This window comes from Notolepis coatsorum (assembly GCF_963971535.1).
Source record: "Notolepis coatsorum genome assembly, chromosome: 1".
NCBI lineage: Eukaryota > Metazoa > Chordata > Actinopteri > Aulopiformes > Paralepididae > Notolepis > Notolepis coatsorum.
In genome coordinates this window covers 31,239,693-31,266,439 of record NC_140165.1, presented here as the reverse complement: position 1 = coordinate 31,266,439, position 26,747 = coordinate 31,239,693, and the positions used below count along the sequence as shown (strand labels likewise).

General features: G+C 43.5%; 1 protein-coding gene across 3 annotated transcripts; it reads right to left on the bottom strand.

Annotated features, from left to right (window-relative positions):
* pnpla4 (patatin-like phospholipase domain containing 4) lies at nucleotides 1–26,149 on the bottom strand. Of its 3 annotated transcripts, XM_084325187.1 has the most exons (8): nucleotides 25,815–26,149; nucleotides 15,431–15,627; nucleotides 9,366–9,460; nucleotides 8,120–8,255; nucleotides 6,524–6,589; nucleotides 1,783–1,935; nucleotides 448–620; nucleotides 1–349 (listed from the first exon to the last, which is right to left on the bottom strand). In XM_084325187.1, the coding sequence occupies exons 2-7, from the start codon at nucleotides 15,608–15,610 to the stop codon at nucleotides 489–491; spliced, it is 762 nt and encodes a 253-aa protein (XP_084181313.1). In that variant the 5' UTR covers nucleotides 15,611–15,627; nucleotides 25,815–26,149; the 3' UTR covers nucleotides 1–349; nucleotides 448–488. The 3 variants fall into 3 exon arrangements, with proteins under 3 accessions (XP_084181313.1, XP_084181311.1, XP_084181312.1); XM_084325185.1 differs by having other exon boundaries at nucleotides 1–620; XM_084325186.1 differs by having other exon boundaries at nucleotides 1–620; nucleotides 26,005–26,149.
* Between the last annotated feature and the right edge of the window lie 598 nt (nucleotides 26,150–26,747).

Genomic DNA, 26,747 nt, shown 5'->3' with positions numbered 1-26,747 from the left:
TAGTCTGGGTAAACCTTTATTTGTACAAACAGCAATAATTTTAAAAGAAAAAAAATCTGTAAAACCAAAAATAAATAAATAAAATCAGTGATCACAAAAATTCTTAGATGAATTCTCACCTATCAAGCATCAATAACTTACAAAACAGATCTGTTACATAAATACTGTAGAACCAAAAAGGATTCAAATAAAATCAGGGATTACCACGGCCTGCAAGTATTTGAACGTAAGTATTAAAACGTTGGCATTTCTGTCCAACTGTAAATGCTCCTCCCAGGCAGCATGTCGAAGTGTCCTTGAGCAGGATTGCTCCCGATGAGCAGGTTGGCTCCTTGCATGGTCGCCTCCGCTATCGGTGTGTGATTGTGTGAGTGAATGGGTAAAAATGTGAGCAACAAATTGTAAAGCGCTTTGGATAAAAAGCGGTATATAAATGCAGCCATTTACCATTTAAACGGTGGGGGGAGGGGAGGGGAGGGGGGCAGCCCTTAGCACATCAGGGCCTCGCTCCTCAGGAACCTCACGGCATCGTCGTAGCCCTCTCGACAGAGCGCCTGCATGCGGCTCGCGGGGGGCGGGAACAAGGCCTGGTGGAGACGCACAATGTTGTCCTTTGAGAACTAGAAGGAGAGAGAACACAAAGACATGGCGACAAGTGTGAAACATGACAAACACCCGATTCTCCAGCCAAGTACTTTTCATTTCTTTATTGTTGCATTGTTTTCTCTCCAGTTTTTCTTTTTCTTTTCATGGCGTTCTCTTTCTTCTCTCTTTTCATTTATCTAGGCCTATCTATTAGTACTATTGTCTGTATAGACATATTATATTGTATTGTTTTATTTATATATACTGAAACCATTTTATTTGGTGATATTTCGGTTAAAGCACTTTACCAAAAAACAATCTCACACACATCCAAAAACCCGGAACGGTTTCGCGCACATTCATTTAGTCCACAGTTATGGAGAGTAAATGGAGCTGTAATTAACACAACACAAGGATTCAATATCCCTGATGACATCACTGGTGGCCATATTTGAACTTATTACTCTCAATAACTGTCAAACTAAATGCATGTGTGCAAAACTGTTTAGAGTTTTTGGATGTGTGTGAGGGTATGTGCCAAATAAGTCAATGTAGTCTTTTGGTGAAGTGCCCCTTTAAGCCCTTTGTTCTTTTCATTTTTTGTACCTCACCTGCACAATACATAAATAAGGCTATGTTCACACTGCAAGCCTTAGTGCTCAATTCTGATTTATTGCTCAGATCTGATTTATTTTGTGGCCAATATCAGCTTCCAGTGTGAACTGGGCACGCTCCTGAACTGACACGCATGCAAACAATAAAGAAGATGGACATAATTGTGACAAATGTCAATCTAGAATGATGTAAAAGTCGCCTGAAAGTCCCATGACTGTTCAGACTGAGGTCGCATTACAAAAAATCTGACCTGTATCTGATTTAGCACCACATATGAAAGTGACCCAAATCAGAATTGAAAGGATCAGATTCCATGTGATTTGTGCTGTTCACACTGTTGTGAGAAAATCTGATCTGAGTCACATATGAGCAAAAAAAAAAAAAGGACATGGCCCACTCTGCAGTGTGAACATAGCCTAAAATCGTGATCTGTTTATTTACATGTGTAGATAAAAAATAACAACCAAATATAGCGTGAAAAGGTAAAGATTGACTTGGACTATGTTAATCCATTGCTCTCTACATCATTTGGGCAAATAGTACAGGATGTTATTGATAGACATACACCGACCAAATACTCACTATTACACTCATATTGGCCAGTCTGAGTTGGCGGTTGTAGCGCCCTCTGTGGACAGGGCACACATCCTGCGTCCCAGCAAAGGGGGACACAGTTACGGTGCGTCCCACTGGTAGGATGGGCAGACTGTTGGTGAATCCTCCGTCAATCCATTTCTAGTAAAACACCAGTTTCACAGAGATCTTTGGTGAATTAAAGGGGACATGCATTGCTATTCCTTGCACTATTTGGGCAACTTTACACAATTCCTGTGAGTCTATGGAAGACATCTGTAAGGTTTGTTTAAAAAAAAAATGCATTGTTTTATATTTCTAATGAAGTACTCAAAAGTATAATTTTTCAGCCTCAGGATTTCAGGCTGTTATTGGATGGGCTCCGCCCATTAGCGCTTTGACAGTCACCCACACAGCGTGATACATACGAGAGAGAGCGAGAGAGAGAGCGAGCGAGAGAGGGAGAGAGAGGCGTCCCCGACACACGCAGTCAAGTTTGTGTGTAAATGCTCCGACGAGGGAGAGAGAGAGAGGAGAAACGCGTCCCCGACGCGTGAATACTTTACCCAAGGCAGTTGTCCTTCCGCGTTCGGTTTGCGCGCCCTGATTGGCCTCTCAGCGCCCAATCGCGTTAGCCCTACTATCGCCTAACTACTCGCTCAATATACTACTATCACTCAAGCGCCATGCATCAGCTTTCAGTTAACGTCGTATTGTTTTCGCCTCTCTATTAACGTAACGCGCTATTCATATCAATCGACATCACATCAATATATATAACATATTGTTTTCATCTCTCACATCATTATAAAAAACGTATTGTTTTCATCTCTCTATTAACGTAACACGCTATTCATATCAATCGACATCACATCAACCCAGCCTCCTCCAATGTACAGTTTCTACGTCAAATGTATATACACTCTTTTTCTGGACACTTTTTGTATCACAAACAGTACTGTATTTGCAAATCTGGTATGTCATAAATGTATAGATGTAGCAGTACTGTCTATCTGTATGTCGTGTGTGTCATATATGTTATGATGAATTGAAAATGGGGGACCCTGATGTAAACAAGACGAAAGTCTCTCTCTGGTCTGCATCCCCTTAGCTATTGAGTTAGTATATTGTGAGACTCTTCGGCGGTAGCGAGTTAGGCGATAGTTAGTTGAGTGATAGTTAGTTTTAGTATATGATGCACGGCGGTAGCGAGTTGAGTGATAGTGAGTTGAGTGATAGTTAGTTTTAGTATATGATGCACGGCGGAGGCGAAAACAATACGAGGAAATGGGGCTGTGGAACTGAAGTGATAGTAGTATATTGAGAGAGTAGTAGGGCTAACGCGATTGGGCGCTGAGAGGCCAATCAGGGCGCGCAACCCGAACACGGAAGGACAACTGCCTTGGGTAAAGTATTCACGCGGCCCCGACACACACGCAGTCAAGTTTGTGTGTAAATGCTCCGACGAGGGAGAGAGATGGCGCACACACATTTTTACACACACTTCTGCACGGTCCCGCCGGTCCCTCTCTCTCTCTCTCCCTCTCTATCTCTCTCTCTCTCTCACTCGCTCGTTCTCTGCCTCTCTGTCAAAACCCGTTTGAGGAAGTGTCGGGTTACACTATGCGCTCTACAACCATAGAGGGGGCGTTACTGCAGATCAGCTTAGTTGAGTGAGGGAAGATCTCGTGAACTCGAGACTAGACTGATGAGTCAATATGATAATTAACGACAAAGACCACATTGATATAATCCCCAATTGCTAGGAAACTATGCTAAACACTGGAAAAGGCCATTTATAATGCATGGGACCTTTAAAGAATACTACCCATTTCCTGGGGCACAGGAAGTGTTCTTCCTGTGCCCCAGGACAGTTCAGTCAGTATTTGTGAACAGACACCTCTCTCTCCTGAAGCTAGAAACCTGAGAGAGAACCTTCTCTGAACCCTCCACACTGGGTCTGCTCCATAGACAATGAAATGGGCTCTGACTTTATGTGGCCCTAAAAGGTTTGTGTGAGGTCTTACCCCCAAATCAGGTTTTAATTCTGATGCAAACCTCACATAAGCTCACAAACATTGTATAGCCTCATATAGTCAGAACCCCATTCATTGTCTATCCCTGGGGCGGCCCCATGTTTTACATTGCAGTTTGGAGGGTTCAGATAACTTCAATATCACATGAGATGGAGTATGTTACACATTTTTTTATGATTTTTAATACCTTACAAACTGGTAACTCGCATAATCTTTGGACAGTTTAAAACCACAAGCCACTCAATCTCAGTGTATAATTGTTTTAACTGATTATTCTTTGTTTTGTTTTTATAACTGCTATGGTCCTTTAAATGACACTGGCATGCTCATTTAAATGAGACTGGTATGATTCTTTAAATTACACTGGTATGGTCCTTTAAATTACACGGGTACGGCTCTTTAACTCTTTCGACGCCAGACCCGATGATAGTCGGGTTATCTCGCCATGCGTTGAGCGCCAGGACCCCCGAAAACCCGAGTATAGTCGGGTTTTCATCGTTATTTCTTTTATTCGATATTTCCATTCATTACAGGCACACGGACATCTGGGTTAACATGGGGAATCATCCTGAGAATGCCAAAGTGCAATACCCGCTGCATCCACCCAGGTGGCAGTATCGAGCACCCTTTGTAACCTTGTATCTGTGGCCTGTGGGACGGCCAAATGTCTCGGGTTTCATTTTTCCTTGTCGGGCGAGGCAAACGGTTCTCCCGGTTCCATTGAAGTGCGTCTAATATCCCCGATCCATATGTTGTGGTGGATTATGCCGTGGAGCAAATGGACATTGGATGTACCAGATGGCGATCAAACAATTGTAATATTATTTTTGGAATACTCCCGATCACAGGTAAGCACGATCTGACGTACATTTTAGCTTGATCCTGCAATGCTTTTATACCGATCGGGCTGATAAGCGTTTTTAGTGTTCAATACGAATGCCGTTACTGACAATCAAATAATCAGAAACGACCCCCCCCCCCCCCCCTTTCATGCATTCATGATGGAACATAATACCTATGATATAGATTTGATTTAGGAATAATAGCGTGTACAGGCAAGACACGGCAACGTCTATAGTGGAATTGACGTATACGACTATAACTCAGCATTTCGGGAATGACCCTAGACCGCTCTAAAACCATACTTATATTCACCACGGTATAACACGGGGACGTATGAATGGGAAAATGTATAATTTTTCACATATTGAACGATAGATATGTGATGTCAAATGGGCCATAGTATTGTATCCATAGCTATAATATAGAATATAGTTATTATAGCCCTGCAAACACCGCCACGTATTCCTATACTTTAGAGCGTCAGCCTTTTAACAACACATCACGCATATCGCTCCTGCGCTGATTGAGTTCAATCTCAAAAGGATCATTGTAGTCAACAACATATATTATGTCAACATCATTGTAAATGATTGTAAAACACAATGATCCTTTTGAGATTTAAAAGGACCATACCAGTGTCAATTATATGACCATGCCAGTGCCATTTAAAGGACCATACCTGTGTAATTTAAAGGACCATACCAGTGTCATTTAAAAGACCATACCAGTGTCAATTATATGACCATGCCAGTGTCAATTAAATGATCATGCCAGTGTAATTTAAAGGATCATAACAGTGTCATTTAAAGGACCATACCAGTGTAATTTAAAGGACCATACCAGTGTCAATTAAATTATCATGCCAGTGTCAATTGGACTGCCAAAGATTGCCCCTGTTAGATTCCATGTGCGTATATACATAAAGTGTATGTTTTGGTAGATCTCAGCCTACCTTTCACACTGCCATTGATGTTGACATGGGGTGGAAAAATACTCCATGACAAGTCGCTCGACATTCACCCTTCTGAAAACCACTGCACCTTTTACATTCGCTAACGTTATACTACAAGCCATTCATATTCGCTCATCAAGCGGGAGCACCCAGGAGCTGATAACAAGCGCATCCAACTGAATGTGGAAGTTGGATGTGCGGGTCTTGTAGTATAGTGTTAGCAAAAGTAAAACGGCCCCATGGCACATTTTGGATTGGCCTGCCACATCAATGGGAAGTGGTGTGACTGTGTAACGTACAGGCAGCTCTGTGTAGGAGTGTGTTTCAGGCTGTGTGACGTACAGGATTAGGGGCAGCTCTGTGTATGAGTGTATTTCAGGCTGTGTGGCGTACAGGTGTAGAGGCAGCTCTGTGTAGGAGTGTGTTTCAGGCTGTGTGAGGTACTGTACAGGCGTAGAGGCAGCTCTGTGTAAGAGTGTGTTTCAGGCTGTGTGACGTACAGGCGTAGAGGCAGCTCTATGTAGGAGTGTGTTTATGTAGAGGCAGCTCTGTGTAGGAGTGTGTTTCAGTGCTGTGTGACGTACAGGTGTAGAGGCAGCTCTGTAGAGTGTATATGTCTCTCTCTCTCGTTTATGTAGAGGAAGCTCTGTGTGGGAGCGTTTCAGGCTGTGTGACATACAGGCGTAGAGGCAGCTCTGTAGAGTGTGTTTATGTAGAGTGTGTTTATGTAGAGTGTGTTTATGTGGGGGCAGCTCTGTGTAGGAGTGCGTTTCAGGCTGTGTGACGTACAGGCGTACAGACAGCTCTGTGTAGGAGTGGGTTTATGTAGAGGCAGCTCTGCGTAGGAGTGTGTTTCGGTGCTGTGTGACAAACACAGAACAGCGTGTCTTTCTGTAAGACTCAGGCAGCCTGTTATTACCTGTCCTTGAAACTCCACTGGCCGGATGCCCGCATAAATAGGAACAAAACTGCTGGCCAGGAGCACCTAAGAAACACCAAGACAAAAAGTCAAGAATCTATTTAAACAAGCAGTCTTTCCCCCTGAACCGCGCAGAAGGATGTTCTGTTTCTGAGGCGTCGGGGCAGCTGGATATTATAGGATATTATGTCTTCCGAATCTGATATCAACAGAACAAATAAGAAAATCCTTGGAAATGTGAAGAGCTCGAGACTCTCTCTTAGGGCCCCAGAAACGGAGAGGAAGCTCAAGCTCCCTTTCCGAGCGCCACTGACTGATTTGATTTGAAATCTTTATTTCGAACATGTAAATAAATACAAACAATATAAAATCCAAACAAATCATTGATCTCAAGAAATTAAATGGACTGCAACGTCTTATGGTGTCGAAAACCCCCCAGTAAAAACCCAAACCTAGGACCATAGATCAGGAGAAAACAATGACATGAAACGTCAAACATTTAATGATCTTGTATTAAAAGTAGTGCCGTCAGGCGATAAAAAAAATCTATCTAATTAATTACAGGATTTGTAATTAATTAATCTAATTAATCACATTTTAATCGCATTGATTGATTGATTGATTGATTGAAAACTTTATTAACAGATTGCAGAATGGGTACAGTACAGCTCAATACATACAATTGTTAAGGAGATGCAGACCAGAGAAAGACTTTCGTCTTGTTTACATCAGGGTCCCCCATTTTCAATTCATCATAACATATATGACATACATGACATACAGATAGTACTGCTACATCTATACATTTATGACATATCAGATTTGCAAATACAGTACTGTTTGTGATACGAAAAGAGTCCAGAAAAGACATTTGACGTAGAAACTGTACATTGGAGGAGGTTGGGTAGGTGGGGGGGGGGGGGGGGACTGTACATTGGAGGTGGTTGGGTGGGTGGAGGTTGGGTAGGAGGGGTGGGTGGGGGACACTGTACAACTGTACAAGCAAAACTGTACATTGGAATAACCATTTTAGGCCTGATATTTTATATTCTATAATCATATTTCAAATTGCATGTGTCTGGATGGCAGAATTCAGTACTGTATCTACAAAACCTTCTGTTTAATCATCTTCCATTTATTCATTTGCTTAGATCTTTCAGGTCTGGTAAATTTTAGCATGGTGTTATTCAGTCACAAAAAAAAAGATTATTTAAAATTTTTATTGATATTCTCATTTGGTTCATTACAATTTACTCAAGCCTAGTAACAGACACATTATTTCTGACACTGGGAATACATTCCCTGAGATCCATAGATGTCCCTAGAATCAGATACCAAGAACATGCAAATGGACAATTAAAAAAAAAAAGTTTGTAGATGTTTATTCTACGTTCTTATGGAATGAATGAGATTTAAACAATATATATATATATATATTTATTAAATTATTATTTATTTTTTTATGAGTTTTGAGTAAATTTTCATAATGTGATAATTTGCTGTGTAATTAATTAATCTAATTAACGTGACAGCTCTAATTAAAAGGACAAGGTTTATGGAGAAGGAAGTAGCCGCTGCATTGCGGTGTGTGTATACCTTTATGAGCTCCTCCCTGGAGGCAAAGCGGGACACCATGTCGTTCTTGCCGCTGCTGGCGTGCGTTATTGAGATGTGCAGGCGGTCCCCCGCTAGACTGTGGGCGTCGCTAGGCAGAATCTCCTCGATCCCCTCCCTAGAGAGATGGCCGGCGACAGATGCTCATTTGTCAAGATTTTAATAATAGCCCTGCAAGGCGCCATAATCGGGAGCGCTTTTCAGGGCGGCATGTAATTATTGCACTCTGTCGGCCAACAAAAGTACAATGATGCAAATCTTATTATCTCTGATGTTATTGTTTGGGTATAGTGCAGATATTTTCCTGGGTTCCGTGTCACTGCGGTGTGTGTGGTGTAGGGCTGACCTCGACTAGTGGAATAGTCGACTAATCGATCGTAAGGAGCCGTGGTCAACTGCCAATCTCTCAGTCAAATGCAATAAAATAAATATATATATATTTTTTTTATCATTCTTTCCAAAAGCAGAGGCCTAGAAGCGTGGCTAATGCTAATGGCACACATACCAGAGAGGCTAACTGCCTAAGAAAACAGGCACAGAGGCACTGAAAGAGGATTTCACCCGTCTAATGAACACACTAGACTAGACAAATATCAAGATGTATCCATCAGTGGACCAATTGCATGCTTTCGCAGAGGACAAGAACCCTTCAGTTCAGTCGACTCCTTCAGACATTAACACATTGGCGCCCAGCCACGGAGATGTCCGTGTTTCGGCGCCATGCTTAAAGGGCCAACCACGGACGGCAAGGTTGTTTTGGCTTTTATTCCATTTTAATAACCTACTCAATGTCACCGAGCGGCACTCAAGAAGTACCCTACTCTTTGAATTCGAAAAAGTGCATTACCGGCCAGATCCTCGTAGGGGCGCTGTCTCGATAATGCAGTGTTCCCTGTGGCAGAAGTTGTCTTGTTTTTTCTGGATCTTCAATGTAGTTTTCTGCTAACCTGAAGCTATGCCTGTAGCATGTAGCACGGAATACGTTTTGGGACGTGGATTTCAGTGTGCAGTAAAGGAATATATGATCAGCCAATGGACATATCGATCTACCAGATGGCGATCGATAACTGGGAAATCCTTTTTGCAGTCCAACCGGTCACAGGTAAGATCGATTACCAGTTGACTATCAGCAAATTTTGGCCAATCAAAGTCGACTATACAAATCATTATCGGGGACACGCCTAGTGTGGTGTAAACAGCAGTGGTGTAAACAGAACAGTGGTTTTACCGCAACGTGAGCATGAAGTCGTAGCCCGGAGTGATGGCACCGAACCGCTTCTTTCTCACATCCTCCGCAAATCTGTAGGTGAAGTCTTTGCAAACCTGTCAGGGGAAGAAGATGAGGACCAGTGGTGGAGACGTACACAGTTCCTTTACTCAAGTAGAAATGTGAATGTACGGGAACATGCCAACATTTTGGGAAATTAGCGTACAGTCTTCTCCTGAGAGAGACAAGAAGATAGATACCAGTATCCTCTCTGTGCGTTCAGTAGAAAGCTATATGTCTGCATGTTAGCCTAGCTTAGCACAATGAATGGAAGCGGACATGACCGGTTAGCCTACACCTCTCCCGAAGGCTAACCGGTCATGTCCGCTTCCAGTCATTGTGCTAAGCTAGGCTAACGTGAAGTCTTATGTAGTACATGTCCAAATATCATAGAAATCCGTTCAGAAATGTGTGATTAGGAGCGATTTTGGTAAACTGCAAAAATAAATGAAAAGCTCTCCAGTAAACCATTTCCTCATTGACTTCAATTCATTCTGTGTTTTTTTCTCTTCATACCAATCTTTTTGGAAATACTATATTTGGATATTGCAACTACTACAGAAAAACGTGAGTAACACGTTTTTCTACAACTCAAGTTCAGACCTATGTTACTCTATTTCATTAGCACTAAAAGTGATCTTTATTTATTTATCAGAAACTTCAGAATGTTATCTTTCAAAAGAGACCAGGCTTATGCAAGTATAAAGATACACTTTTCAAAAAAAGTATGCAGTCCTCAAGTTCAAGTTTAAAAATGGCCACTTTTCTGGGCGCCAGTTAACACATCCGGTGGCGTTCACGAGAATTCTCGTTTCTGTGGCCCAACGGTTCAGTGCCAGAAACGAAGATTCTCGTTTATGGGTTGTTATTTCTTTTATTCGCTATTTCCATTCATAATCCATCGAGGCAGCCTGTGCAGGCTGTCCTGAATGGGTCTGAGATCGCAAACGTCCAATAGCGCCGCCTAATGCCTTGCGGCCGGTATTGCACATCCTTGGAATCTCTCTGGCTCAGCCTGTACGTCGATCTAAAAAGTCTGGTTCGGGTTTTCCTACTCGGGCAGGAGTAACGTTTATAACACATGGATTGAGGATAATCAAGCACCGCCGATTCATGTACTTTGATGGATTATGTTTAGGGATGTCCGATATTATCGGCCTACCGATATTATCGGCCGATATCGGCATTAAAATGTGATATCGGAAAATATCGGTATCGGTTTTCAAAAAGATTTTTATTTATTTTTTTATATTTCTATAACCTTTATTTACCCAGGCAAGCAAGTAAGAACAAATTCAGATTTTATTTATTGTCAAAAGTATGCATAATGTTGTGTTAATTCCACAACAAGAGATATGTAATGTTAATTACCTGAAATTATTCCATTTTTTGGGGGGGGGGGGGGGGGAAACCCTGCATATATCGGTATCGGTTGATATCGGTATCGGAAATTAAGAGTTGGACAATATCGGTATAGGTAAAAAAGCCAATATCGAGCATCCCTAATTATGTTGGCAACACGCTCGACATCAATACTTGGAATGGCGATCAGATAATTGGAATATTCTATTTGCAGTACAACCTAGTCAAGGTAAGTGCTATATGGTATCAATCTTGCGTTGATCCGAGCATGCCTTCGTTGTGATCCAAAAGTGTTATTGTAACGTTAGTCCACAACGTATGCCGTTGGTGACGATCGAAGCATAGAAACCCCCCCCCCCCACCCTTTCATGCATGCATGATGAAACATAATACCAATAATTAGCGGCGTTTCCTGGGATTACACAGAATTAATCTAAAACTATACTCCACGGTATAAAACGGGAATGTATGGATGAAAGAATTATCTGTTTTTTACATCTTGACTGGAAGAAACTCAATGACAATCGACTATATTATTAGATCCATAGCTATACTATTTAATATAGTTTTAGCACTGCAAACACCGGTATGTATCCCCATTTATTAAAGCGCTGGCAAACACGGCCCACAGCGACCTCTCGTGAACGGCACTGGATGTGTTAGGAGGTTAAAGGTGCTATATCAATTTGTTTTATGTAGAGTACTCTATATATATATATATTTTTTTTAATAATACATGTTGAAAGCTTTTAGAAATAAAAGTATTGCTTTCCCCCCCCGGCTCAGTGGCCTCGTGGGTAGAGTGTCCGCCCTGAGTTCGGGAGGCTGGGAGTTCAAGCCCCGGCCGAGTCATACCAAAGACTATTTAAACATGGTACCCATAGCCTCCCTGCTTGACACTCAGCATCAAGGGTTGGTTGGGGGGAAGTCCTTGCGACATACTAGCGTCATGTCCAAGGGGTGTACTTGTATATCAAGCTGCCTCACGCTACGGAAACAGGAGATAGGCTCCTGCCCCATGTGCCGTTACGGCTCGAGAACCATTGGTTCTCAAAGGCAACTTCTTTCCCCCCCAAATAAAAATATTGATTTAGAATATCAATTTCGAATTTAATTAATGTTTACATGTTGTATAATATTATATGCCCTCCCCTACATTTACATTTACATTTAGTCATTTAGCTGACGCTTTTATCCAAAGCGACTTACAAGTTCTGTACGACAAGCCATCAGGAAGGGCACAACTCTATCAGCTGAGTAACAATGTTCGTCAAAGTGTTGAGTGCTACAGTGTAGGTTAGTTTATTAGGACAAGTGCATGACAGTATGGTTAGTTAGGGTTAGATACATTTTTTTTTTTTTTTTAATTCAGATAATGGTTGAAGAAGTGCGTCTTTAGTCGACGGTGAAAGATTGGACGTGTTTCGGCTGTCCTAACTGGGGTGGGTAGTTCATTCCACCATTGTGGGGCAAGGACTGAGAATAGGCGACTTCTCTTTGATGACCCTCCCGGAGCTTGGATAGGAGTAGGTCTGAGGCGGCCAGAAGAAGCAGAGCGTAGGGGTCTTGAGGGTGTGTAGTTAGAGACCATTGACCGGAGGTAGGCGGGAGCAGTTCCCTTTGCCGCACGGTATGCTAGGTCGAGGGCCTTGAAGCGGATTCGTGCAGCAATGGGGAGCCAGTGCAGGTCCCTAAGAAGTGGGGTGACATGGGCCGACTTCGGTAGGTTTGAGATCAGGCGGGCCGCTGTGTTCTGAATGAGTTGAAGAGGCTTAGTGGCAGTGGCCGGGAGGCCAGCGAGCAGTGCGTTGCAGTAGTCGAGGCGGGAGATGACTGTTGATTGGACGAGGAGTTGGGTGGATTCTTTTGTCAGGAAGGGGCGGATCCTTCTGACGTTGCTCAGGAGGAATCGGCAGGTTCTGGTTGTCGCTGCGATGTGAGCAGAGAAGTTCAACTGGTCGTCGAGGACAACACCAATTGGTTGGATAAATTACATGCTGGTTATCTAGTGCAATATCTAGTGGCTGAATGTTATCTATAGCACCTTTAATGGTCTGCCACTGCAAATAAAATCTGCTCAGACTTTAGGGATTTTTAAGTCACAGCTGAAGACCTATTTATTTTCTTTAGCCTTTGAGGCTTGTTAAGCCATATAATACATCCCTGGTATATCGCTGGTACATCCCTGGTCTTCTTGATTGTGTTTTGTTTCTTTTTATTAGTTTTTGGTATGTCTGTTTTTGCATTGCAAAGCACTTTGGAGCAACTTCGGTTGGTTTTAAATTAGCTAAATAAATAAAGTTGACCTTGACCGTATCAAATGTAAAAATACACATTCTACATGATGTTTGTGTATTCCAGTGCTTGGGAGCCTTGTGTTCATTACAGCACTATGAAATGATGTACGTAGATGAAAAAACTCTATCTAATGACTGCTACATTATCATTTCATTAAGCTGTAATTAACACAACACAAGGATTCAATGTCCCAGATCACTGGTGGCCATATTTAAACATAATTTTAACTGTCAAACTAAATTAATGTGTGCAAAACAGTTTTTTGGATGTGTGTGTAAGATTATGTGCAAAATAAGTCAACATCGTTTTTTGGTGAAGTGCCCCTTTAACACAGAGTGCCACGCCCCTTCCGGGAAGTGACCCCTTCCTTGCCGTCCATTAACCCCATGTAAACGTAGTTGTAGTTTGTAGAGCTAAACCTATATTTTATAGTATAGCTATGGGTCTAATAACGCCGTCGAGTCTCAGTGAGTTGCTTCTGGTCAACGTGCAAGAAACTGATTCTTTTTTCATCCGTACATTTCCGTTTTATACCGTTTTGAATATGAATATAGTTTGGTTGCTTCTGAGTAATTCCAGGGAAAAGACCCGAAAACAGCGTTTTTGTGTAATTCAATAAACACTGTCATTTTTCGCCTGATTATCGGATCTTCCTGAAATCAACGCTAGATTAGGGGTGGACGGTATGGTCTAAAATGTATATCACGGTATAATTTGAAGCATAGACGGTAACGGTATATATCACGGTATCATCGTTTTTGATTAAAATTTATTTTATTTTATATATATTTTTTTTTTATAAAATATATATATTATATAATTAGACTTGTACTTGTATTATCTGCGAGACATCGCCACCACGCAACAAGCTCCACTGTCTGTGTGTACTCTAGTAGCCTCCAGCTACGGCCAGGATTCTCCGGAGCTGCACCTGGACCTATACTCGAGTAGCCTCGAGCAGAGCTACGGCCAGGATTCTCCGGCGCTGCACCTGGACCCTATTGGTATAGCGTTACTTAACTGTGCTCAGCAAGCCCTCAGCTCGAATACGCATCGAATCAGTGTTATAAGACATTGATATCAGGAGCTATCTGTAGCTACTGCTAGCCGGATATATAACGTTAATACAACGCCTCAGTGAATTATTTAGTTCAATGGGACATTTCGTTTTGAACGGTGAACTAACTTGCGCTAACGTGAGCTAACAGGTAGCATACACGTCTCTACTAGACTTTGTGGAGCGTTTGTTGATGTCAGGAGCTATCGGTAGCTGGCCGACTAGATACCGTTCGGTTAGACAATGCCTCATCATGTATTAAACTAAAAGTGAATAGTTGACTGGGTCATTTTGTAACGGTAGCTAAGCTAACGTTAGCTCAGGGAGACGCCGCCGTCCTCCCGTGTCCCGTCCCACTAGACTACTAGACCCGTGTTTACATGCGTGCGGTAGGGGCTGGCACGCCCACTGCGCGAAGCCTCCTAAATAACTTTTTCCAGTTCGCACATATCTATTATCTATGACTAATTCTATCTATTTTTAGGGGCAAATGCGAGTGAAATAGTCGCGCTGTGGTTACATGACGTCATTGCTATTTTAGAGCTGCTCTACCGGTTACACGGTATAGTCAAAATCCATACCGTAGAGCAAATTCATACCGTTTATACCGTATACCGTTTATACTGTCCACCCCTACGCTAGATCATCATTTTTATCCTTCCTCGTGCACGCATGCAATGTGGTTTAGCCCCCCCCCCCCTCCTGCAACCCAACGGCAAACACATAAAACACAGATAGCTTCAATCGCGGTAGAAATAAATATCAGATCAACGCAAGCTTTCATATATAGTGTCCTTACCTGGTCTCGGATGTAATGCAAAAAAAAGAATCCAAGTATCCGATTGCCATTCCAGTTATCCACAGCGATCCTGTCTCCGACATTGTTGGGCATTGCACTTCAACGGGCAGGCGGGGTCAGTAGTCCAAACCATCCCTACAAGCGTGTGTTTTGCCGGAGTGTTTAGGACTCACCCCCACGCCGCAGCTCGGTAGAGAAAAGAAACTAACCCGTTTCTAACGGGATGCAATAATGGCTGAAGACGTTAGAGGGCGGTATAAGACCGTCTGCCAGCTCAGACACACTCAGAACAGTATGCACAAGGTGCCCCGCTGAATTATGAATGGCAATAGCGAATGAAAGAAATACCGTGAGAAAAATGTAGATCTACGTTTCCGGCACTCAACGATCGGGCGACAGAAACGTAGTTCTACGTTTTCGGCAACCAAATGGTTAAGCCCTTTGCACTTGTTTTTAAGCCTACAGTCCTTTAGGGAGAGAAGGTGAAATGCACAGGTTGAAAGGCTTCACCTCTAGCTTGTCTGGAGCCGTGATCACCACCGCAGCCACCAGGGCTCCCGCTGAGGCCCCGGCGCAGGCCCTGAGACCCTGCAGCAGCCGGCCCCCGTGGCGGAGGACGGCCCCCGCGGCCCCCAGCTGATAGATTCCCAGGAAGCCACAGGCGGCAAAGGACAGGTTGAACACAGTCATCGCCGCACACACACACCCTGCAAAGAGAGACACACTGCAGGTGAAGGAGGACTTCTGCATCGCCGCTCATTAATGACATGTAGGGATATATTGTGCTCATGTATTAATCCTTGTACTCGTAGAATTACTCCGATACTACGACTCAGTGCCACATTTTGTTAAAGATTGCATTATATTTATATTATTATTTTAACTTAACACTTTAATCGCCGGAGACGCTGTTCAGCGTCTTTCCCCGCCATGCTTATTCTGCCGAAGACGCTGGACAGCGTCTTTGATATCAATATTTCAAAAATCTGTGATCGAAATCATATTTCTCCCCCGGAGACATTATATGTACTGGTGAGCCCCTCTCAATTCTCCAACGGTTCAAGAGCGCCATCTGGTGGCCGATCGGCCGCTCGCCCAAACAGGAAGTGATGCGGATGAAGTGGTGCTCACCCATATTTCGTCCGGGCACTCGCTATCATTAGCAGGACTCCATCTTGACACAATGGATGTCGATCGGTTGCAAATAACTCGATAAACAACATGATTTGGACGTATATACTATTATACAACCTGGAAATGGATCGGGTATTTCTACATCCCATAATAGGAATATTTCAGTTCCACGCCCATCGTCCAACGGCGCGAGGAAGATACGGTAAGATCCAGCGTTATTTGTCAACGTGTTCTTTACTAACTGCTCTAATGATCATATCACCCACACTAGATGAATGATATAACGTTGCCCACGGAATTATAAACGACCCCCCGCCCATCCGGTCAACATCAGATCATACGTAGTAACTCCTAGAAGCACGTCCAGTTGACATTTTTTATCTCGCACAGATTTCTACCAAACTGTATTTGATCATTAATATAATGCATTTAGGGCTATAAATCAAGTTCTGGAGAAAGCTGCAGAAAACGATAAAAACATACTTATACTTTAGACCGTATTTTAGTATGAATATGTGAATGAAAAAGTATAACGTTGCTACACCCTGAACAATAGATATAGGACGTTGAATGGGCCATAGTAATGTCAATTTAGCAATACAATTTAAAAAGTTATAGCCCTGCAAAGAAGGGGAACTTCTCCATGTTAAATAGGGCTGGCGAGGGATGGTAAATTATGAATTTAACCCCGGCGATCAAAGTGTTAAAATGTCAGCAACAGCGTCATGTTGTTTTTTTATAAAAAAAAAATTTAAATCTTTTTCCCCCTCCTTTTTCCTCAGTTTTTCTCCCATCCAGTTAGTCGTTATGCCAATTCCCAATCCCCTTCCTGGACACTGCGCACCTACCCCCTACAGCCGGTCTGGGAGAGTGGAGGCTATCACATGCTTCCTCCGACACATGTGTAGCCAGGCCCGGACTGGCCATCGGGAGCACCGGGAGTTTTCCCGGTGGCCTGGCCTGCACATATAACAAAAAAAATTATATATAAAAAAGAATTAATCATTTTTTTTATTATAATTTTTTATTTTAATTTTTTTTGCCAGGCCATTGTTTCTAGTTGTGGCGGCGGTGCGGCGCGATCGTTTTTAGATAACCTAGATGGGTGGGGAACAACCAGGAGTTCACTGTCTGCGACAGAGTTGGAGAACTATCTGACTCTCTCTTCCTCACGCGGACACACACACACACAATGGAGCCGTGCTGCCGCTTGTGATTGGTGGAGGCGGGACCAGACGATACAACTGATTAACAGCGGAGGCGGCGAATGGAATGGCAGATGCACACTCCCACTTTTCTGGATTTTTTTATTTTTTTTATTTTTTTTTATCTTTCTTCCCCTCCTTTTTCCCGATTTTTCTCCCATCCCACCCTTCCTGGTTGTTGCGTACTTTCCCCTACTGTTGGTCCGGGAGACCGGAGACTGTCACATGCTTTCCTCCAACGCATGTGCAGCCTGGGGCAGGCCAACCTGGCCGCGCAGGTCCTCACCGGGGAGAGTGTAGCGTGTGGGAGGCCACACTATCTCTCCTCAGATCCAACCCTCGCTGAGCAGGCGCCCCGACCGAACTGTAGGGGTCGCTGTCCACAACGCCCAGGACCCACCCTTCAGCTTCCCACCCCCTGATACGGCCAATTGTATCAGCGTGAGAGGACAGCCAAGCTGATAGCAACGCCGGGAGCTGGATTCGAACAGGCGAATCCTAGTGTCTCCCGGTGTTGGTGACGAACGTAATCTCCGTGCGCCACCTGCCCCCCCTGGAAGGAGTTGTTAAATCTGACATTACAAAAAACAATATGTGGTGGTTATGATTGGGGCTGAAGTTGAATAAACAATTTATGAAAGAGAGAGATAATTCACACCTTTGCCACACCTTTGCAATTACACACCTTTGCCACATTGGCTACAAACATAATCACTGCAACGTTATCGAAAAAATAAGAATCTGATCAGACACAAGGGTTAAGTTGTTGTTCCCTTTCTAATTTCCTCAAAAACATCTAGTCTAGTTAATGTGATCAATATTATTTGACAATTGATGCTTTTTGTTGGAAATTTCAGTCAGTGAGCTCATACTTTGAGCTCATTTAATAGTTAAAATGATTGAGGCAACGCAATCTTCTGTCTTTGTTGTGCATACATGTGTGTGCTCACCACACGCGATACATGTGTCACTATTCTGGCAGTGGCTACTGTTATTATAGTATTGTAATAAAAGGTCTGTTATTTAATGTTTGTGTAAAGGGCTATTTTAACTGTTGATGGGTAGACATGAACCTGGCGCTGCTCTGATGGCTGCCTCTCTGATCGCTCCGACGAGACTGTGCTTTATTTTGTTAATTTTTATAGTATTAGGAGTTTTATTTGCACCAACTGTTGGTGCATTATATGTGTATGACCGTCAGTCAATCATTGACATTGGATTAAGAAAAACTTACCGTTTGGATTGCTCTCTGGATCGGATCGCTGAACAGCAGAAATGGCCCACCGAGATCCTTTGTTATGCCGGCCATGGACAAGACCACCAAAAGCGGCCGCGAAGACGAGGAAAAAGGTCTGGGATCCGAAACAGGCTGAGATCCAGACGACACCGTACACCACTTCCCAGTATATTGCTAGCCAATGTACAATCAATAGACAATAAACTGGATGACATCCGAGCAAGGATTCAATATCAAAGAGACGTTAGGGACTGCAATGTCCTTTGCTTCACCGAAACATGGCTAACACCGGAGGTTCCAGATCACGCGATTCAACCAGCGGATCATTTCTTTATCCATAGGAAGGATCGGACACAATCAGAGTCCGGTAAACAACGTGGTGGAGGTATTGCCTTCATGTTTAACAAAAATTGGAGTGATCCAACGAATGTGAAGGAATTATCCAATCACTGCTCCCCAGAACTGGAATATATAACCATCAAGTGTCGTCCTTTCTTCCTCCCGAGGGAGTTAACGGCGATCATCCTGGTCGGAGTGTATATTCCACCGCAAGCCAACAACAACGCCGCGCTCTCCAGACTACACGACGAGGTAAACAATATACAAGCGACGAACGTTAACGCCGCCATTTTAGTACTGGGAGATTTCAATAGCGCCAATCTGAGAAAGGTATTGCCTGATTTCTACCAGCATGTGACTTGCAACACCAGAGGCGGTAACATCCTAGATCACTGTTACACGCAATTTAAAGGTGGCTACAAGGCTCATTCTGATAGTGGCTTTGGCAAGTCAGATCACGCATCCATTTTCCTTACACCAAAGTACAGACAAAGAATTAAAAGTACTCCCGTAGTCTCGCGAGAGGTGCAGAAATGGGATGTGACGTCAGAGGATACACTAGTGTCAGTGTTTCACAACACAGACTGGATTGTATTCCGCGACACAGATAACATTAATGCCTACACGGAGACAGTGCTGGACTATGTCTGTACTAGGGTGAAAGAAACAATCCCCACTACCAAAATGAAAGTTTACCCAAATCAAAAACCCTGGGTAGACAAATCCGTCCGTGAAGCTCTGAGAGAGCGCACCAAAGCATACAATGACGGCCTAGTGGCAGGCAACATGAACGACCACAAGGTGGCGCAACACAACGTAAGGAGGACAGTGTCAGAGGCCAAACGGCGCTACAGGGATAAAATTGAACTCCAGTTTGAACAAGCTGACTCTAGAGCTATGTGGCAGGGGCTCAAAACGATGACAGACTACAAAGGCGCCTCCCTCAAACTGAACAGTGACATCTCCTTAGCAAACGACCTCAATACCTTCTATGCGAGGTTTGATGCTGGTAATAACAACACCAGCTCACAAGCCTCGGCAATGGGGGGGGGGGGGGTCGGCTGCTGATGGAGGCGCAGTGTTCAGGGTAACAGAGCATGAGGTGAGGCGGACCTTTAAAAAAGTGAATATCAGGAAGGCAGCAGGTCCGGACGGCATCCCCGGCCGCGTCCTAAAAGTCTGTGCCGACCAACTGGCCCCAGTATTCACTGACATATTTAACCTGTCCTTAGAACAGGCTGTCATCCCCACCTGCCTGAAGAAGTCCACTATTATCCCTGTACCCAAAAAATCCAAGCCTGCTTGCCTCAACGACTACCGCCCTGTAGCTCTCACCTCCATAGCCATGAAGTGCTTTGAGAAGCTAGTAAAGGGCTACATCTGCTCCTCCCTCCCCATCAACATGGACCCCCTGCAATTTGCATACCGCCCCAACAGGTCCACGGAGGACGCCATATCCCATGTGCTGCACACAGCAGCATCACACCTGGACAAGAGGCAGGGGAACTATGTGAGAATGCTATTCATCGACTACAGCTCGGCATTCAATACCATAGTCCCCTCCATACTCATAGCCAAGCTCAGGGACCTGGGCTTGGGCTATGACCTCTGCCAGTGGGTCTTGGACTTCCTGACTGGCAGACCCCAGGTGGTGAGAGCAGGCAACTGCACCTCCTCATCCATCACCCTCAACATAGGGGCCCCCCAGGGCTGTGTTCTGAGTCCCCTCCTCTACTCCCTGTACACACACGACTGTGTGGCTCAGCGGAGTAGCAATACAATCGTCAAATTTGCTGACGACACAGTGGTGGTGGGCCTGATCTCTGCCAACGACGAGAGGGCCTACCTGGAAGAGGTCAAGGTCCTGGCGGGATGGTGCCAGGAAAACAGCCTCTCCCTGAACGTCAGCAAAACAAAGGAGATGATTGTGGACTTCAGGAGGTCGGGGGTCAAGGACTACAGCCCCCTCAGCATCGACGGGGCACCGGTTGAGAGAGTCAACAGCTTTAAGTACCTCGGAGCCTACATATCCGAGGACTTGACATGGACCACACACATTAACAGTGTTGTGAAGAAGGCACGACAACGCCTCTACTTCCTCAGGCGCCTAAGGAAGTTCCAAGTCAGCCAGAAGATCCTTAAGAACTTCTACTCATGTACAATAGAGAGCATCTTGACCGGCAACATCACCTCCTGGTTTGGGAATAGCACTGCAAAAGACCAAAGCAGACTACAAAGAGTGACACGTTCAGCCGAACGCACAATTGGAGGGGGGCTCCCCACCCTCCAGAACATTTACTACAAGCGTTGCAAGGGGAAGGCTAAGAGAATTATTAAGGACTCGAGCCACCCGAACAACTGCCTCTTTGAACTGCTGCCGTCAGGCAAGCGATACAGGAGTCTCAAGGCGAGCACAGAAAGACTCAGAAGTAGCTTCTATCCCCAGGCCATCAGGCTGCTAAACGAACAATGAATGAACACTACACAACAACAACCACCAAACACACATAGCACACACATCCACACGCACACACTCACTTTAAACAAACACACTGTAGCACCCACTACACACACTTTATAGCACACACCCACTTTAAACAAACACACTGTAGCACCCACTCCCCACACTTTATATTTATGGATGAAGGATTGCACTACAACTCGTACACCTTACTGTAAATTGTACCTAAAATTGTACCTCATCCCATTTCTGCTTTGCACTAGATAGTACTGTACATTAGTACACTGCATAGTTGTGTATTGTATATTATATGGTAACTCAGAACATTGTACATATGTCTATACCGAACAACTGTGACCTCATTTTCTTCTTCTAAATTCATGCTATATTATGTTATTATGTTGTTTGATACTATCTTGTCTAGCACAGTCTCTGGAGCGTAACAGTAAGAAGCATTTTGTATGAAAGTATTCTGTACTTCTGTATGACAACTATTAAAGAACTTGAACTTGAAGTGTGCATCAGTAAAGTGAATATGGTATTGTGCTCTTGCTCTGTTTGAATAGGTGGAGAGAGTGGTTAACTGTATTATAATAGTAAATAGAAAAATATGTTGTGCTCTTGCTTTTTTCTTTTTGAAGGTGGAGAGAGTACCATTGCTAGTGCCACAACCATTTTATTTGAGGTTCATAACAGTACATTGTACTAAGCAATTGTTGGCTCATTAGTTAGTGATTCACATGCACTAAAATTCACCAGAATGCAGGAAATTAAGTCTTTGTAACAAAAAAAATCCGGGTGGGGGACCCCCAGACCCCCCGCTTAAAAAGTGGCCTGATTGGGGCTATATTTCACTCTATATCTCCCGGTATGAATTATTTCCCCAGTCCGGCCCTGTGTGTAGCCAATCAACCGCTTTTTTTCACCTGACAGCGTGGACTCTCACTGAGAGGGTGTAACGTGTGGAAGGATCACACTACCCCCCTTAGATCCTTTCGTCGCTGAGCAGGCGCCCCGACCGAACTGTAGGAGTCGCTGTTTACAACAACCAGGACCCACCCACCGGCTTTATACACGCTATATTAAAAATTCAAATGTATATGATCGGTATACATTATGCTTCATCATGCGTGAAGGAAAAGGGGGGGGGTGTCGTTTATAATTCCTTGATCGTCAGTAACGGCTTTATTTACTATGGCTTGATACGTTGATCAGATGGTTTGCAGTGAAATTAATAAACAATCGGGCTGAAAATAACGTTACTGTTCTTTTACCGTTCGCCGATGAGACTGGAAGAAAAATATCCCAATTATTTGGCGCCGATCTCCTACATCCATTTCCGGTTTGTATGGCGCAATAAACGCCAAAATCATATAGATTATTGCGTTATGGCAGCGATCCATATGCACGCCAGTGTTTGTCTGTAGTCCTGTAGCAAGATATTACTGCCGGAGGAATTTCCTCGACGCACCGATCACAACTTCCGGTTTTGAGAGTGTAACTCGCCCGACCATCCACCAGGCGGCGGTATTGAGGTGGTGCAGTCTCATTCAGGGTCCCGCTGCAGCACCGGAGGTTGGCTGGATGAATTATGAATGCCATGGCGAAAAAATTAAATATTGATCCCAAACACGCTGTACAGTGTTGTTGGCGTTCAACGCATGGCGGGCAATAACGCTGTACGACGTTTTTGGCGACCAATGTGTTAACACATTGAGTGCCACGGACGCTTTTTGTCATTAGTTCATGCCGACCTTTGAGTGCCCCCGACACTATATAGCGTTTGTTTGCCGTATTTCTTTTTATTGGCGATTTGAATTCATATTTCATCAATCGAGCCTCGGGTTAGTGCTGCAGAGTCTCTCTGAGCTCAATTGGGAAGATACCGCCCCATATCGCCTCTCCCTGTGTAACTGCACCCCATTACTTTACACTGATGCAGGGGGAGCGGTCAGTTTGCTCATTTTACTTTTCCGTCGAGGCATCTGAAGGATCGATTGTGCTCACCGGCCCGGGAAACGCGTGGATTATGTATTTACAGGACTCAACACTAATCAATAAGCGTGATCGATATTTGGAATGGCGATCAATAATCTTTTTGGATAACATCTGATCTCAGGTAAGGAATTTATTTGACCAGTCTTAGGATAATCAGAGCTGTTTTCACAGATATAAGCTTTTGCCCTATGCGTGTGTGTGTGTGCGCTGTGATCGCTGATGAGGAAATGAGAATCGCTTTTTCAGCCCGCCTCTATAGCGTGCATAAGTACACATATACTATCGATAATCTAGCGTTTATTTGAAAACGATTCATAAATAGGCCGAAAAATTTCAACGTTTTTGTGTATGCTAGAATATTCCAGTAAATGCCTTTTATCACGGAATCTATATATTTTCCTTGAAAACGAGGGCTTTTCAAAATGCTATAAAACGAAAATGAACCGATTAAAAAAACAATCCGTTTCGACAATGTTGACTGCAAACAAGTCATTGATAAGCGACAGGCAGATTAGACACATAGCCATAATGTAAAACAGAGATTAAGCGTTCACAACGCTATCATTGAAGTGGGTGGTGGCATTTAACCATGTTTCCAATGTTAATGGCTGGCACTCAAACTGTTAAAGGTGAATGTTTAAAGTGAGTGTGTGCATGTGGATGTTGTATGCAGTGAATGTAGAATGGATGCGTTAATATTACAGTGAGTCCACATTGAGCAGCCTGATGGCCTGGGGATAGAAGCTCCTTTTGAGTCTCTCTGTACTGACCATGAGACTCTGGTAGCCCTTGCCTGACCGCAGCAGTGCAAAGAGGCATTTGTTTGGGTGGCTAGAGTCCTTGACTATTCTCTTAGCCTTGGCCCTGCAACGTCTGGTGTAAATGTCCTGGAGAGTGGGAAGCCCACCTCCGATGGTGTGTTCGGCTGATCGAGCCACTCTCTGCAGTCTGCTGCGGTCGTGTGCAGTGCTATTCCCAAACCAGGAGGTCTACACACACACGTTACCACTGGCTAGCTACTTTGTATAGTTAGGTCTACACACATTACCCCTGGCCAGCTACTTTATATAGTTAGGTCTACACACATTACCGCTGGCTAGCTACTTTGTATAGTTAGTTAGGTCTACACACATTACCGCTGGCCAGCTACTTTATGTAGTTAGGTCTACACACGTTACCGCTGGCTAGCTACTTTGTATCATGCACATTAATCTGGACGTTTCCATTCATTGTGCAACCAGTAAAAATAGTGTGACACATCGCTAGGGTGGCATGTGTGATTCGTTTCGTGCTCTTGGTGGATGGCCGCCAGTAACCTTTTAGCAAGCTTTCAGACTATAATCCATGCGAAACACAAGCTCTCTCTCTCTGTCTCTCTCACAATACCCACACTCTTTTTTTGTTTGTCCTGGCTCTGACCAAATGATGGAAAGAAGTCAGTCTTGTGACGGAGAAGATGCCTAATTAACGGTTATTAATAGAACACCTGTGCAGGTGATACATATAGTTAAAAGTCTGAGTGCTGTTTCAGCTGTACTGAATATCGGCACTCATGGAATGCCTCTTGTCCAATCAAATTACTTACTGGAACTAACTGTTGTGTAACTGTTCTATTGTTTTTCTATATTCTATTTTATAATTATGGTCTATGCTTTTTTTTTGTCTTAGAATAATGTCTGTAAATGGTGGGGTACACACCTCAAAAGAGAGCTGCTTGTTCTGTGACTTGAATTGATCAATTGCATCTATTTGGCAGTCTTTATTTTATTCCCACTCAAAAGTATTCTGTTTATAACTTTCTGCAGTAGCATAGTAATAATCCCTCAGAAGCTAGAGTAGGTAGAGGGAAAACAAGCAAACTCACAAGATATCACACATAGCCTAACCTTCTGTAGCATTCAACCCATAATAAAAACAATGGATAAATGGATGAATAGTCTCCTTGAGTCATATGGACATAGGCCTATTCATTTGAAAATGACATGACAGCCTGTGAGTAGAGGCCAAAGCTACGTTTGTTTAAGGTCGGCGGTGGGAAGTTGGAAGTGGGCAAATCTGTCATCTCAGACCTACGTGCGTTTGACTATTTGTCTTGCATGAACTACAACTCACAGACAAGACAGACATACAGTATAGCCAAGCCAATTTACTTAATTAAAATCCACACAAAGCGGGTGGCCATGTTGAAACGAGGGGCTTGAACTGGGAGTTTATAAGTTTATATATTTTGAAGGAAAGAAATACATTGAAATATATCTCACCACTCTTAAATACTCAACAAAACCCAAAGCCATCTAAATATGTCTACAATGTAGTGCATGCCATTTAACCTATTTTTAACCCTTGTTTATTGTACCTTTGTAAACCATTTCCTCAATGTTTTTATTTATTTATTATTATATATATATTTTTTGTTTTTGTTTTACAATTGCTTGTACCCCTCTTCACACCTGTCCACCTGTTGTAATTTATGTTGTGAATTGTGATTTGTATTGTTGTAATAAAGAAAATATATCATACCCAACTTTGCAACCAGGAACTCCCGAGTTGATGCGTTTTCAATTCGATTTTTCCTAATGGGAAGTCGGAATTTCCGACCTCCAAATTATAATCGAATGCATCTGTGGCACGAGTGGAAAGTCTGACAGAAGTGAAATGACTAGCCTTGTGGTGGTCGTAGTAATAGGTTAGTGTATCAAACAATAGCTACCTTAACGGTCATTCATCGTGAGATGTCGGCGGTAATATCGTAATATCAAATGGAAATAAACGACGGTTTGGTAGAAACCATAAGGTTATTATTTGATAGAAACTGTCACCGCGACCGTAAAGTACAGCGATGCGCGAGGACACCAGCCGGCTTTCCGCTAGCGACGGCGACAACAACAATGACACTTCCGGTCGAACTTTTTCAAAATAAAAGCACAAGTCTAAATCACACAGAAGCTATTGAAAAGGTTTGATTTTGCCCATGAAAACACCAAAGTAACCATTTAAATGAAGATATACAATACAAATTGTGTCTCTGTATGATAATAGGTGCGGCAGTGGCTCAGGAGGTCATATGGTAATCTGAAGGTTCCCGGTTAGATTCCGGGCTCCTCCCGTCAGTGTGTCGAAGTGTCCTTGACCCTTAACCCCTAACTGCTTCTGATAAGCAGGTTGGCTCCTTGTATGGTTGCCTTCGCCGTCACTGTGTGAATGGGTGAATGTGAGGCATAAGTTGTAAAGCGCTTTGGATAAAAGCTAAAGTTATATAAATGCAGTCCAGTCCATAACAACTGTAATAATATTATTGATAAAGTTCTTGGACACTGTATAAGTCTACTGGCTTTATGGCAGCGTGGCACATATGTCCACAGACATGGGAAGACCTCTGCTGTCAGCACATCCCACTGTCATCTAAGATGATGCTGTGTAAAATAAATTGTTGCTGGCTCTCAAAGCCACCCA

Bases quoted from the DNA above. Each gene is read 5' to 3' on its own strand.
- pnpla4 (XM_084325185.1), bottom strand. From the start codon at position 15,610: ATGACTGTGTTCAACCTGTCCTTTGCCGCCTGTGGCTTCCTGGGAATC. The intron at 9,461-15,430 runs GTGAAGCCTTTC...TTCCCCTGACAG, and splicing joins CGGCTCCAGACAAGCTAGAG to GTTTGCAAAGACTTCACCTA. The intron at 6,590-8,119 runs GTATACACACAC...GGTGTTTCTTAG, and splicing joins CCAGGGAGGAGCTCATAAAG to GTGCTCCTGGCCAGCAGTTT.